The following is a 15,576-nucleotide window of genomic DNA, read 5'->3' as shown; positions in this document are numbered from 1 at the left end:
GCTGTCTCTTCCGGCATGACAATAACCCGAAACAGGAAAACTAAGGAGTGACTCTGTAAAAGGCATTTCAAGGTCCTAGAGTGGCCTAGCCAGTCTCCAGACCTGAAACCAATAGAAAATCTTTGGAGGGAGCTGAAATTCATTGTTGCCCAGTGACAGCCCCGAAACCTGAAAGACCTGGAGAAGATCTGTATGGAGGAATGGGCCAAAATCCCAGCAGTAGTGCATGCAAACTTGGCCATGAACAGGAAACATCTGACCTCTGTAATTGCAAACAAAGGTTTCTGTACCAAACATTAAGTTTTGTTTTTCTATTGTATCAAATACTCATTTCATCCAATAAAATGCAAATCAATTATGTAAAACTCATAGAATGTGATTTTTTTGAATTTTTAAGATTCTGTCTCTCACAGTAGAAGTGAACCAAAGATAAAAAATTACAGACCTCTCCATTCTTTGTAGGTGGGAAAACTTGAAAAATTGGCTATGTATCAATTACTTTTTTTTCCCCACTATATAACCTCCTACAAACACCAGTGTATGACAGGTCCTTTAATATACTACTGGGCAGCCCAGCTTTCTCATCTGTATTGTTGGAGGGGGTATGACTGTGTTTTTTGAAACACAAAATGCATTGTGGGATCTTCACCTAAAGGTTTAGTATTTGCCAGTGAGTCCTTTTCCTGAAAGGGACAATGGATACCAAGTACTTTCCAGTTACAGATTTTGAATTAGGAAGAAAGAAGAAATTTCTGTGTCAAGTTCGGGTTGATTATCGTGCCCATCGTTGTTCCACTTTATGTGCCTGTTTCATTTTTCCAGTACAGCATTTTCTATATATTGTGACTAATAGCTGAAATAAAGAGCTGTGTTTTAAATGTTTTAATATTTTATTTATTTCATTGTAAGTATTAAGTTATCAATCACTGAATATGCTTGTGGTACATTGAGCAAACTGAATCAGTAAAATATCAAAGTGCATTGTTTATTTCCAGCTTACGGGCATCCTTCAGCAAATTATACAATAAATACACATGTAAAAAGAAATCAACATACAGCACACGTACACTAGCTGTAATGGTGCTTTATGGTAAAAAGAACCATCTTGAAACTGTTTCTACAAACTACAAGACATCATGGCAGAAAAGAGAAGGAAGTACGGTAGTTACTTTTTTTCTATTCAACAATAAAGTGCATTTTTTTTTAAATCAATGTTTTTTTCTATGCCCAGAATCAGTTCGTTGTGGGAATTTGAGGTTTTGTATGAGACTAAAGTGAACCTTCCTCTGTAACATGGATTTATTATCTTATTCTTTTACTGCACTGCAACTATGCACTTAAATGATTTTACAATATGTCTCTACTAAATAATTTCTACTTTTTTTTTGTTGCAATTGTTCAAAAGGTAGGAATTCTGAATAGTGCTCATCTTGTATGGCAATAGTTACAACCTGTAATCAAAATAAATGGTTGGCTGTCTCAGTAAGACATTGTTACATATTCGTTATCACATACAGTTTAGATTATTATCATTTTTAATAGCAAGAATGGTGCAGCATGCAATCATGGAAACAAGAAGGGAGCACTCATTATTAGTCAATAGAATCAGTGGATCATGATTTGAGTCCGTCATACAATAAGTCAGTAAAGGATGATGACTTCTGTTACAAATGGAAGCCAAACTGAGTGAACCAAACCCTAAGGTGCATTTACATCTACCGATTACTATGAACTAGCATTCCTAATAACTCTTGTTACCCAATAACTGGGTAATATAAACATGCTGAGAATTACCCAAAGAATGAGCCAACTGTTCCTCGGGTGAAATGATTTTTAAGCTTGCTTGAAAATCATTGTACTCGGCAACCGAAGTAAACAGGACATGTGCTACCGAGAGCAATGACAGTCTATCCATTCGGAATGATTATATCCAATGATTCTATCAAATCATTGTATACATGTGGAAAGTGTGGTCGGCCGGTCTAAACTGGCTATCAAACGACTGTTGATCAGCTTACATGCAGCCAATCCACGGTCGCTTAATGTGGCGGGTTGGCCAGTGTATCTTCTAGGATACAGTACAGTGCTCACTTTCCATGCTAAATATCAAGCTGCTAGCATTATGTCAAGCTCTATATTTTGACCCTTTTATTATGCAGAAAATGGTTCTTATAACCAGAATCACAAAATCAACTTTATAGTAGCCAACTTACTAATGTAAATGGGTTGCATTGAAATCTGATGCAACCAATGCAAACTGCATTTTGTCAAATTTCCAAAGTCATCACAAAAGGTTAAGGCTAGTTTCACACTAGCGTTTTTTTGCGCTGCGCCTCGTGCGCATACCAAACGCATGCAAAAAATGCATCATGCATTTTGCATGCGTTTGCTTTTTTTTGCGCATACGATTTAACCAGTTTGTCACCATCTTAACTCAAAAAACGCATGCGATTTTAAACGCATGCGTGCGCATGTCCTAGTGCACGCATGCGTTCCCATAGACTATAATGCTATTTTTTGCGCATTCCGTGCGCTAACGTGCGCATGCGTTTTTTTGAGACAGGTCGGACGGACCAAAAATGCAGCAGGTTGCGTCCGGCGCGCCTAGGCGCACACTACAAAAACGCATGCGCACGAAAGCGCATATAAACGCGTGCATGCGCTAGACTATGCGCACCCATGTTAAAGACAGGGGAGCAATGCGCATGCGCGCGATAGCGCACGAGGCGCAGAGCTAAAAAACGCAAGTGTGAAATCAGCCTAACAAAGTCTCAGCACATTGTGATTTCAGGAATTGTTGGCTTAAATGATAATACTAAAGGTCTCTATACACCTTAAATAACTTTCTTTCTTGACGCAGCCATACATATGAACGCTAAGCTCAACATTTATGTTTTAAATGAACAGAGAGGAGAAAGCCAATGTTAAAGGAGTTGTACACTACTAGGACAATCCCTTCTTGATCTAACTGTTTGACCCCAATAAAATAAAAGAGCTTATAGTCACAACACGTGGCGGCGCCGTTCCAGTAGTGTCAGCATTCGAGTTTCTAGGACTCCCGTGCAGTCGTTATGACACATGAGCCTGCCGCCTTATCAGCGCAGACGTCACTGTCCCCATCTTCGTACGACTTGAAAATGAAGAGGAAGTATGGGCTGCAGCTGATTTCTGATTTCCTCTTCATGTTCAGTTTGTACAAAGGCGGAGACATTGACACCAGCACTAAGTGCGCATCAGGCATATGTGTCATAAGAACTGCACGACAGCCCCGGGGAGAGCGAGTGCAGACACCGCTGGACTGGTGACGTGAGGTGAGTATAAGCTTTTTTATTTTACTACGGCCAAACATTTAGATCAAGAAGGGATTGTCCTACTAGTGAACAACCCCTTTAAGGGAGTCTTATATCTCCTGAGAACGATAGGATCAGATATTAGAATTCAGATTTCCCAATTTTTACCTTTCCTGACATCCAGTGTAGGGATAAGTTGGGAGGCCACACATACACAGTAGATGTTCCATCAGTCCTGTCATAATCAGTAGATTCCCCTTCAATCTAATGTGAAAAGGTCCAAATACCCTGCACAAATATTGTGAATGAGCGGTCCCTAAAATAGGAACGCCTCTGCTCTGTTTTCTCTTGCAATCAAGACATTCTGGTATTCACTACCAGAAATAACTGGACTGACTCGAAGAAATCTCCCAATCCACATGTGATACTTATCACAGTCATCCTATATTCACTGAGATAAAGGAGATATCTTGTAGTGATCATCCCAAAGTCTTCTACGATTAGTGCTATTTTATAGGTAAGGTAATTTTCCAAACTGAATCACTGCTTTCTGCGTTTCCCAAAATAATCTGGACTTGTGAGATCAATATGTGCTGATGAAAAAAACACCATGGCAAAAACAAACATTGTGATTCCTTATAGTGCAATCTTCTATGTCATCATATGATGTGATTTATAAGCTGGTCAGATAAATACACCAAATGGAAAGAATCATACAGTATAACCTTTGTACTTATGATTGGACATTTTGCTCAGTATATGCAGTGCTACGATAAATGTATAAGGTAAGATGCTCATCTTCTCCAATGGATGGGCCTATCATCAGTTATGTGAGATGCTGTTCAGGGGCCAATGATCGTCAATTATCTTGTAGCATTTTTTCATTTATTGATGTCAGTCCGTATTCTGTGATAAATTATTCTAAAATCACCAAGAAACATCTACCTAAACTGAGAGGTTAGCTGCAGCCCTGCCCAGATGACTGGATCGGAGCAGTTAGGAGAAATTTCACGTCATCCTCTTCCTTTTTCTCTTAGAGCTACTGGATCGCCCTCCCAGGGCTGGCGGGGGTACTCAGAGCCGGGCCCGTTGGTTTCAATGGGAGTTGTCACAGTGGCAGGGACCCGGTCCGTGGCCCTGGGCGTCCATTGTGAAAGCGGGATGTCGAGCTTGTGGGTGATGATTAAAGTTTGTGAATAAATGATTCGTGACACCACCTGTGGTATTCGACAATGGAGATGTTAAACCAACGCTGCAGACAGATCCTCTGGGACAGATGGTGTGGTGCAGCAATGATGGTGTGGCCCTCCACAGGTAGGGCAGTAGTCCCAGGGCAGTGTAGATGAAGAGATAGGGGAGAGACGTGGATGGTGCAATGTTAGGCACAAAGATATAGCAGTGCTGAGTGTGTTGGCGCAGGAATAAGCGAGGGACACCAGGGCATGTAGTTCCAAAGCTTTACTCACAGTCTGTTGTGCGTACAGGTGCCCACATCCGTGCCGTGTCCTCCAGGCCAAGAGCTCAGCCAACTTCCAGGCAAGATGAAGTACTCCCTTCCAACACTCTGCCAACATATGCCTTTTCTGAACGTCTCCCTTTTGCGCCTATAGTGAAGTACTCACAGTACTGAGTTACACTGGAGTTCCTCCTGTCAGATGTTCCTATGAACTCTACTTGTACGGCAGACAGCTGTAGCCTGCTTCGGGGACTCCTTGCTACCTAGTCCCGGCTCACTCATGTTGCTGTTGTGCCCCCAAGTCTTGTGTGGGAATAAAGTGGTGACAACTTCTATTCCTCTGGTGTCTGCTGCAGGACCATTAGTATCCATACAACCTCGGGGACCGGACCCCGGCCTGGCGCTGTGAACTTGGGAAGGGTTCTGCTCTAACCCTAATCCTTAGTCCTCCTCTCCTTACGTTCCGTACTAATCCTTCTTTATTATGGAGAGAGTCATGCTTTCCATCAATGTCACTTTCCTGTGCCAGCGGACCCAGGTCACTGAGGTCGGCTGCAGCACTTCCTTCATCCATCCCACTCAGGGGATCTTCTCTCTTCCTCTGACTCTGTCAGACTGACTAAATCCTAAACTCTTCCCGCTCTTTTGGTGCTAACTAAACTCCACCCGCCTCCCAGGACGCTTCGTGTTCCAAGCAGGGAGCCACCAAAGGGTGCTTTGCTACACTAGTATGTTGTGTGGGATGCAGGTGTTGGAGTGTGGTCAGGTGTCTCCACCTTACCTGGATGGTGGGGTACCACACCTCAGGAGGAGGTGCAGTACCTCTGTGGCGACTGAACCCTCAGGGGCGCCACACTACCTGCAGCTTGGACATCTTTTTAGTGGTAATAATCAGCCATGTACAACCTTGAAATAAATTACATGACATCCTGCCTTTAACTTTGTTTGTTAAGTGTGTAATTTACAAAGCACTATGCTCAGATTTTAATTTATTATCAGTTTATTACTAAGACATAGAATTGTTTAAATGATATCATAGTAATTTAGAGTGTCTTACTGTAGATCTCATGACCTGTCTCATTTATTAAAGTGCAGAGATAAGCAGTTAAGTCTTTCCTTTATGGCTGTTTAGGGAGCTTTGGTATTGGGAAGTAACCAGAGATATACATACATGTATATAATAAATCAGTTGTTTGTAGTCTTGGCACCATTGTACTATTATTACTTCTTGCTGGGTGGACTTTACCGCCCAGAAGAGAGTAAAATGATCTGTTTGTAAACCTTGTAGTGAACATGGAACCAGATAAAAATACCTTAATGGCTGTGTCTTTCCCCTATAACATAAGAGCTATGGCTTACAATTGGCATGTATACATACACAACTCTATGCGGCAAATTAGGATGTAGTAAGGTAAAACAGCTAGGATTTTTGCAGTCGTCCATTTGGGCCTACTGTGACAACACGTCCTATGGGGAGCAATACTTAAAGCTTCAGCGTTTACACTTCTAATTAATCTTGTTGTCTTTCTATGTTACTTGTCGTACGCTATTGATTTGTTCTGTGAGGTTTCTCACAATCTATAGTGTAAGGAGTGGAAATTGTGGAAATTGTTAAATGTTAATGACCCCCAAGAAGACTGGAAAGAAATCCTGAAGATGGCTTCTTGCCCTCTGATTCTTGGCTCGATGAATGTCCCATTTCATCGTCTATATCGTCCAGCTCTGACTGGTCCAAAAGTTCAAAGTCATCAGCTTCTTCTATGCCAATATCCTCAGTGATGCTGGGAGCCGGGGGCTGTGGGCACAGCATGGCAGACTGAAACTGGTCAGTTATGGCTGCTGTGATGGCCTCTCCAACCATACTAGTGACTAAGTTATAGGGCTGCTCGTTACCCAGAAGTACAGATAGAACTTTGGCAGAACACTTCTCATCACTTGTTTTATGACTTTTGTCATGCTTTCTCTTTAGCGTTGAAGGTATGCCAATACTGGAGTCTTCATCATTGGATCCTGAACCATTCTCTGGAGACGGGAACTCAGTTAGGTCTCTAGAAAACAACTCCTCTTCACTTGGTCGGTCAAGATCTGCTTAGCAGAGGAAAAGTTATAGAAATGAACATATTATAAGGATGTGTGTGAAATAGAAAAACAATCGTTCTCATTTATGAAGCACTTCTACCTCCTAGTGTCGTAGATGAAGTATTTACCTTTCTTTTGTCTATTTGTCTTATAGAACAGCTTTAGGTCTTATAAACTGGGTATCAGACAAAAGAAAACCAAAACTAGAGCTTTTGCAATATTTCTGTGCATTTCGTAGCAGCCATAAATGATACTATCTCTCCCATTCATTTGTATGGGAAACAGCTTGCAGTACCATTTAAAGTCACAACGTGAAGTACAGAGATATGCCAGTTCCGGTGTTCTGTATCCTATGAAATCAGATGATTGCTGAACCCCACTGATATGATACCAATGACAACCATCAATATTAAAATCTCAGAAAGCCCCATTAAGTGCCAGTTAGCTTGTCACATGGGTTATATAGGTTCTGAATAACTGCACATTTAGTCATCTTCTGAAAGATTGTTAACTCAAGACTTCTCTGAGTAGGTGGTGTTACTCCCCCAAGTATCATGTACTTCATTTTCTGACTTCATTTTTGATTCACTAAGGGTGGTTTCACATTAGCTTTTCAGGGCGCAGTGACGGCCTGCGCACGGCAGCCGCTAAGCCCCGCCCCCTGCCGTGCCTCCTCCGGTAGCTCCGCCTACGGGCGCATGGCGCTGCATGTGTCCTGCGTCCCCTATCTTTATCACTGGGGACGCAGGCCGTGCGCAGTATGCGTTTGGCGGCGCATGCGTCCTTTTGACGGTGCGCCGACCAGTGCCAAACGCAACCTGTTGCAATTTGGTTGCGCTTATAGAATAGTTTTTCCTTTTTTCTTGCGCCCTCTGTTCCAAAGTTATGCCCTTTGAAAATACTGGTGCAAATTTTTGCTTCAACCAACTGGGCGTATACCACAGAACTTCTCAGTGGGTGTTTTGTTTTTATCCTCTGTTGCTGGCCAATGAAATCAGAGCTAAACCGACAGAGAAGTCCCGTAGTATCCGCCCTGTTGGTTGAAAGGAAAATTTGCAACATTACTACCTGGGGGCATAACTTTGAAAAGGAGGGGCACAGAAAAAGAAGGAAAACTGTTCCAGAATCAGTGGAGCAGTGGCAATTCGACATACTGTAATTAGTTTAAATATAAAAATCCAGAAATGTTTCTCTTTACAATGTATGGAAATTACTGTTTCTTGTGCCATATACTATTTACACTGTAGTTAACATTCAGAAACCAAATGTATGGCCAGTTTCCAGGCAGCTGTCATACACTACAATGAACACTATAGCTAGATGAGTACCCCAAATTGGACAGCTTTTCAGCCTCTGGGTATAAAAAAAAAAAGATTTACTTTCAATGACAGTAAGCAGAGATATTGGAAACGGAAAAAGACACAATGGGGTATAAAAGTGGTGCAAAGGGGCAAAATGGAGTAGTGTGCCCCAATAAATGCTTCTTATTTTTCAGAAGCCCGGATTGGTTGCCTTGACCAACTATTCCACTTTGAATTTACATGGATTATTCTTTCACCAATTAATTTTAAGATATACGGTAATATAAACAAATCATGATCAGTTAATTTGGTATTTGTTAGATTAGGTTGCCCTTGTGAAATTGGGAAGACTTCATTTATAGGAAGAGCTGGTTCTGCAAGTAGCTTAGATGTTTCCTACTATTTTCATTCAACACTACTAAGGGAATGTGCACATGCTGCAGATTTTGCCGAGCGGATTTTGCAAAATCCGCAGGTCAAAAGACCTGCGGTTTATCTGCGGATTAGCCTGCGGTTTTCCCCTGCGGTTTGACACCTGGACAATGGAGCAGGTGTAAAACCGCTGCAGATTCCGCACAAAGAAGTGACATGCTGCGGTTTTGAAACCGCAGCAAATCCGTGCGGAAAAAAACGCACCGTGTGCACTGCGGTTTTTGTTTTCCATAGAAAATAAAGGTACTGTACACCGCAGCAAAAGCTGCTGCGGATCCGCAGGGCCAAATCCGCTGCGGATCCGCAGCAGAATCTGCAGCGTGCACACACCCCAATAGTAGCAATGGCTTCCATTTCTCTTATATATGTGCTCATACCATCTGACGTATCGGTCTGTGGCGTGTACCCTTCTGAGAGGTTGAATGTTCCATTGTCTGTCCACGACAAGTCAGAGGGCTCTGTTCCAGAAACTGACAGTTCTTTAGCTACTGCTTCTGGACTGATCTACAAAGCAAAAATTATATATTAATGAGGATATATCATGGTATAATGTGATTCTAACTCTGAATATTAACCCCTTGACTATCCGCCGATTTTCCATTTTTTCCTCCCCTTCTTCCAAGAGCCATAACTTTTTTATTTTTCTAGCCATATGAGAGCTTGCAAAAAAAGAGCAATTTCACAATTGTTTTTTGAGCATTACGGTAAATTTACCATGTTCACTATATGAATTAGTAAACAAATATGTAAATAATATGGCGGTTGTGTGTCAAGAGAGAGCATATAAACCTACGAAAAGGACATACAACTAATATATGTTCAAACTACAATTCTTTGTTTGTATTCAGTGTATTAATAAACATAAAAAATATTTCAAGGGAAATAATACAAAAATAATACTAACAATACAAAAATGGTGAAGGGATAAAGTAAAAAATGTATGACTGTATGATTATCATATTGAAAAAATGTAAAATGATGACAAATGTAATAGTCTTTACTCAAAGTAATTCACAGACTAATAAGTAGTCAATAAATATACGTAATAATGGTGAATTTCATATTAATAAGTAAAACAATAAATATAAAATTATTAAAGTGACACATGCCTATATATAAAAAAGTGCATATACAGTATAAGAGTACTAATGCATAAATAGATAAAACACATGATTGCCACTAGTAGAGGCAGTTTGACTATAGCAAGTGCTTGCTCTTTGTCTAGGAAACCAGTCATATGTTATAGTTATAGTTTTACCTAGGCTAATGAGCTGTAAGCTATAAAATTAATAATCCCTCTATTCTTGAGAACACAGGTAATTTTTAATAAGACATAAATTGAGAACTTGGTTCTTTCTCCTGTACTTTGCAATCTTTATAAGCTATTAACCGATTTCTGCTTCCCACAGCACAGGCAACATGAATCAAAGCCTGGCCAGGTATATTGTTCTCTGAAGCATTCCAGTGATTTCCTGGAGGTGACTGACTGGTCTCTCACTAAGTACACACACAGAAGAGATCTATAGGGCACCTAGAGTGGTGCGGGAAGAATGCGACTGAGAGCGGTGCCTGACTACTCTCATCTATGCCTATAGTTCCTGGCCAGTACCGAATATTTTCTATGTAACACATGAGTGTTTCAGAGAAAATGTTCCTGCCGGGCTGCAATACATACAGTACTGCCCATGATTTGGGAAGTATGGTTCTGGTGACATTCTCCCTTTAAGAAGCTGGTACAACCCCTTTAAGGCTTACTTGTCAAACATTACAATTCAGGACTGGCAAAAACAAACCTTTGACTTTCTCATAGTCAATAGTCAAAGGTCCCCATACTTGGTGTCAGATACATAACCCATGAGTGCCCGCCATATAGTGTCCCATAAGTGTCAGGCCAAATGGTCCCTTCTGGGATGGAGATGGGACAACAGATTGAAGCGTAACAGATATTTTACATATTTATTTGATAATCAATACTACTTGTCAAAATAAACAATGTTGTAATATATCTTATCAAAGAAACCTGCTTCGTTCTCCTTCAGGGACGGTCAATCATTCTCAATGTCAATTTAAGGGCAAAATCTGCAATAAGTGAAGAAAGGTTTTTACATTACTGAGATAGGAAATGGCAATTACTATTGATAAGACTATGTAAGGGGAGGTGGAATAAGGAACATGGAGCTAGAGGCAGAACTCCTCCTACCCCTTCCCATCTACATAGAATCTTATATTAGCAACTGCCATTTCCTATCTCAGTAATGTATCAATCTGTCTTCACTGAATACAGATTTTGTCCGTAAATTGAGAATTTGGAAAATAAAAATTAAAATGATGGTTACCCTTTACCCCTTCACGACCGATGACATATATTTATGTCATCAGCTGTGTTCCTGCCTTTGGTGCAGGCACACCTGAGCCCGCATGTTTACCCGCACTTGATGGCTGATTAAATCATCCAATAAATGCCCCTGGTGAGTACGTGATCCACCCGTGGCTGATAACCAGTTAAATGCTGCTGTCAATCACTGACAGCAGCATTTAACACATATAGACATAAAGTGCATCATTGATTCTGAGCATCAATGCACCCGTAACATGATCGCAGGGAGGATGGGTTGTCAAGCCAGCCAGGGGTCTGCTGAAGATCCTCATGCCTGTCATCACAATCCTCCAGTGAACAGCGGCTTGTCGTACTGAGGCCCTGCTATGTATAGCACAGGCAATCGGAGGATCGCAGCTTCAAGTCTCGCAAGGGGACTATTAAATACAATAAAAAGTTTTAAAAAATATAAAAAAAAAACTTTTGATCCATTAAAAAAAATAAAATAAAAAAAAAACACAACACACACATATTTGGTATCGCCACATTCAGAAAAATCCAATCGATCCAGATATAAAATAAATTAATCTGATCATTAAATGGCATAACGTGAAAACAAAATCAATAAGACAGAATTACATTTTTTTGGTCACTACAACATTGCAATAAAAGGTGATCAAAACATTGCATGTACTCCAAAACGGGATCAGTAAAAATGTCGACTAAACGTGCAAAAAATAAGACTTCACACAGCCCCAGATTAGAATGTTACAGGTCTCGGAAAATGGTGACAAAAGTGAATTTTTTTTTTTTTAAAATTCTGATTTTTTTCACGATTTAAATTTAAAAAAACCTACACGTTTGGTATCTGTGCACTCGTATTGACCTGGGGAATCATATTGCCAGGTCAATTTTACCATATATTGAATAAGGTAAATAAATAAAAAAAATTGTGGAATTGCACTTTTTTTGCAATGCCAACACACTTCGAATTGTTTTCCTGTTTTTTAGTAAGTTATGTGGCAGAATAAATAATGTCATTCAAAAGTACAACTCGTCCTGCAAAAAAAAAAGCCGTATATGTCTATATGGCTGGAAAAATAAAGAAAAGTTATGGCGCTTGGAAGAAGGGGAGGAAAAAACGAAAGCGAAAAACGGAAAGTCACTCGGGGGTGAAGGGGTTAAGGTCTCGATATCAGCACTAAATGCGCGCAAAAACATGCAACATAATATAATACAATGTTACTGTAAGATATGCATTTGTCACTTATAATCAGCTGGAAATAACACGCTATATACCCTTATTGTTTTATGGAAAAGCCAGTAACAAACACTTTGGGCAAACTGATTCGCAGTGTTATCCGTAGAGCCGGGCCGGTGAGACAGTGAATGTTACTATGGTGGCTTCAGAAACCCTGTGTCATTCACTGCCTTACTCACACCCAGTGCTAGTGAATGTTTTGGACATTAAAAAATGGCTGAAAAGTTTGACCATTATATTTTTTATATCATATTTCATTGAATTTTCATATAGGCGTATGCATACAAACATGAAATCTAAAATGTCACATAGGCCAGCACTTTTATTTCTGGATCTGAGCCCACAGGCAGACCAGAAAGTAAATGGTCACCAATTTGGAATTTAATGGTACGTCTGACCTTCCTTAACCTTCTTATGAATAATCAAGCTACATTGGTTACCTGAGGGCACAATGCAGAGATCTCCAATTCACTGTCCTCTTCTGCGGTAATGGTTTCTCTCTCCTTTTCTGCAAAGAATAGAAATACATATTTAAAGGAAATCTGTCACCAGGTTTTTGCTACCCCACCTGATAGCAGCATGATGTAGGGACAGAGACCCTGATTCCAGGGATGTACCACTTACTGAGCTGCTTGCTGTAGTTTTAGTAAAATCACTGTGCTGCAGATCTAGCAGTTTTCTGAATAATGATCTCTGTATAACCCCTACCCCACCGCTGACTGACAGCTTTCTGTGTACACTGTGTATAGGCAGAAAGCTGCCATCAGTGCTGTGGGCTGGGTCATACAAAGCTCGTGAATATGGAGGACTACATGGCAGCAAATTTACTAGTACTCATGTGTTACTCCTGTGTTGCTAAAACAATGGTTTTATCAAAACTGCAGCAAGCAGCCCAGCAAGTGACTCAAAGCTGAAATCCAGCCTCTACATCATGCTGCTCTCAAACAGGTGACAAATTACCTTTAAATAACTTCAATATTTGACACTAATATTTTTGTCACTTCTAATTCCTTGATTTTCTGTTTTGTACACATATGATACAATACTAGGATCAAGATAACGTGTGTACGCGTGTTAGGGTCCCATTTTACTTAGCGACGCTCCAGCGATCCCGACAACCATACGTCCTAATAGGGATCGCTGGACATTCCTGCACGATCAGTGATATCCAGTGGGGGGGCGGTCGCTGCTGCGTGTCACATGTAGCGAGATTGGTGACGCATTAGCGATCTCGCTATGTGAGACGGGGCCTTTAGGCTGCAGTCACAGGCCACTCTTTTGTTCTCACACAAGAAAATGGACATTTTTGTTTCATTGTGCTGTATCCATTTTTGTTCCCGGAGTCAATTCTTACAATCTGTATATTTCATCCATATTTCTAGTTTAAAAATCAAAATTTCTCCTATCAACTACTCAGTGTAAAACGGATGATGTGAGAATGGCATTTGGGTGCTATCCTGTTTTTTTCACTGACCCATTTACTTGAATGGGTGACTCTGATGTGCAAATCTGATAAAAAAAAACATCATTTAAAAAACAAAACAAAAAACTCTGCGGTGAATGAAACTGTAAGGTCCCCAGATATTTTTGGGGTGTAGTGTCCTGAGTGAGGGGACTACTTGTTTTAGCACAAGCACTATACTTACTAGACTTGGCTTTCATCCACAGGCTGACAAATAACTGCACCCAGTAGTCCAGTTTCTGCAGAACTGGCCTCAACTTGCTGCACACTTTCTGGCCTACTTCATTGCACTTTATTAATGGACACAAGAAGGCACACAATACTGGACAGGATAAAGCAGAAAACACGGTTTAAGATAAAGTTCTTTTTGTGGAATTGAACATAAAAGCATCTGACAGACATTTATATGCATGAAATGTCGTTACGGGCTGCGTCTGACTATTCTTTGTGCACAAGTTTATAAGACGTGGTCTTTCTCAGCAGTATACACTGTGGCCCCTTCATGCTTGTAAATGATAGTTTTCTTTTGTAATGAATTTTGTATCCAAATGAATGGCACAATTTCAAGTCATGCTTTCATTCCTTGACAGCAAGAAGGGATCTTAGCGATTTGTCGAGATCTCTCTTGAGCAGCTTAGAGCCATACAGACTCCTTGCTCCCTGGGTTATGGCAGGGCGGGCTATACTCTTTGACTGACAGTACGGGTGAGTAGCAGAGCTGAAGTATTAGTAGAACTATAAAGCTCAGCGCAAGTTCTGCTGCAGCACATACAGCCATCAGTGGTTTGTTCTGAAGTCTACACTGTGTTCACTGCACTTACACATAGAGATAACAGGGCAGCTAACAGCTCAGGACAGCGGGTCGTGATTAGAAGAACTGCTCTGAAAGCTGAAGATCTGGTGGTTTTGAAAGTTATATAACAACAGCTCATCAAAAGCTGAGGAGAAGGAGGGAGGCGAGCAGCTAATTACTGTCTAGAAATCAATATGTTAGGCCGGTCTCACACGTCCAGATAATTCCGGAACTGGAAAAAATGGTACCGGAGCTATCCGTGTCCGTGTGGATACATGGTACCACCGTGTGGCACACGTGTGGCAACCGTGTGCTGCATCAGGACCACACGGACGGCCGCCGGGAAGAAGCGCTAAATTAAGCACTGTTCCCCTGCAGCTGGTGTTGAACGCGGCTGGCATTGTTCTCTCCTGCTCTGTCGGCAACAACGAGCAGGAGAGAAGAATGAATGAAAACCCGACGTGGGGTCCCCCTCATTTTGTGAACCAACCAGATGAAATTTACAGCTGGGGGCTGCAGCCCTCAGCTGTCAGCTTAAGTAAGATTGGTTCTCAAGAATAGAGGGGTCCCCCCCCACGCTGTTTTTTTAATTAAGTAAATAATTTTAAAAAAAGGCATGGGGTCCCCCCTATTTTTGACAACCAACCAGACTAAAGCTGACAGCTCGTGTTTTCATTCATTTTTCTCTACTGATCGCTGTTGCCGGCAGAGCAGGAGAGAACAATCACAGCCTCATTCAGTATCAGCCGCAGGGGAACAGTGCTTACAGTAGCGGTTCTTCCCCGGTGGCTGTCCGTGAGCATGGAGGACAGTGTGAACTGTTCTCCGTGTGCACGTGTTCAGCACTTTTGTGGACCGTGCGCTCCCATGAACACTGACATGTCTGCGTGTTTTTCACATGGACCGTGTGTCCGTGAAAACATGCCGACATGTGCAGAGACACATTCATTTTAATGTGTCTACATGTGTCAGTGTCTCCGGTACGTGAGGAAGCTGTCACTACACCTACCGGAGCCACTGACGTGTGAAACCGGCCTTAGAGAGAGGTGGCTGGGATATTAGAAGATAGCCTTTCCCCTGGAATGCATCTACTGCGCACAGTATTCAAGGCAAGCACTAGTGGCCGAGCTCCATGGATACAAGCTGGTCACTATCGTGTATACAGGGGCCCTGTTTAGCGACAGC

At 41.4% G+C, this 15,576-nt stretch overlaps 1 protein-coding gene across 4 annotated transcripts in view; it reads right to left on the bottom strand.

Annotated features, from left to right (window-relative positions):
- Nucleotides 1–871: 871 nt before the first annotated feature.
- RETREG1 (reticulophagy regulator 1) overlaps nucleotides 872–15,576 on the bottom strand; it is a 184,456-nt gene continuing 169,751 nt past the window's right edge. For 3 of the 4 annotated variants that reach the window (XM_073569434.1, XM_073569436.1, XM_073569437.1), the window contains 4 exons: nucleotides 13,783–13,920; nucleotides 12,577–12,644; nucleotides 8,936–9,062; nucleotides 872–6,834 (listed from right to left, as the gene is read on the bottom strand). In XM_073569434.1, coding sequence (XP_073425535.1) covers nucleotides 6,365–6,834; nucleotides 8,936–9,062; nucleotides 12,577–12,644; nucleotides 13,783–13,920 — 803 coding nt within the window. In that variant the 3' untranslated portion in view covers nucleotides 872–6,364. The remainder of the gene's footprint in view (nucleotides 6,835–8,935; nucleotides 9,063–12,576; nucleotides 12,645–13,782; nucleotides 13,921–15,576) is intronic. The other variant, XM_073569435.1, reaches the window with a different exon arrangement.

The sequence above is a fragment of the Dendrobates tinctorius genome, unplaced genomic scaffold (genome assembly GCF_039654945.1).
Source record: "Dendrobates tinctorius isolate UK_male_01 unplaced genomic scaffold, ASM3965494v1 ptg000025l, whole genome shotgun sequence".
Lineage (NCBI taxonomy): Eukaryota > Metazoa > Chordata > Amphibia > Anura > Dendrobatidae > Dendrobates > Dendrobates tinctorius.
The sequence above is the reverse complement of the archived record's forward strand: the minus strand, read 5'-3'. Positions and strand labels throughout refer to the sequence as shown.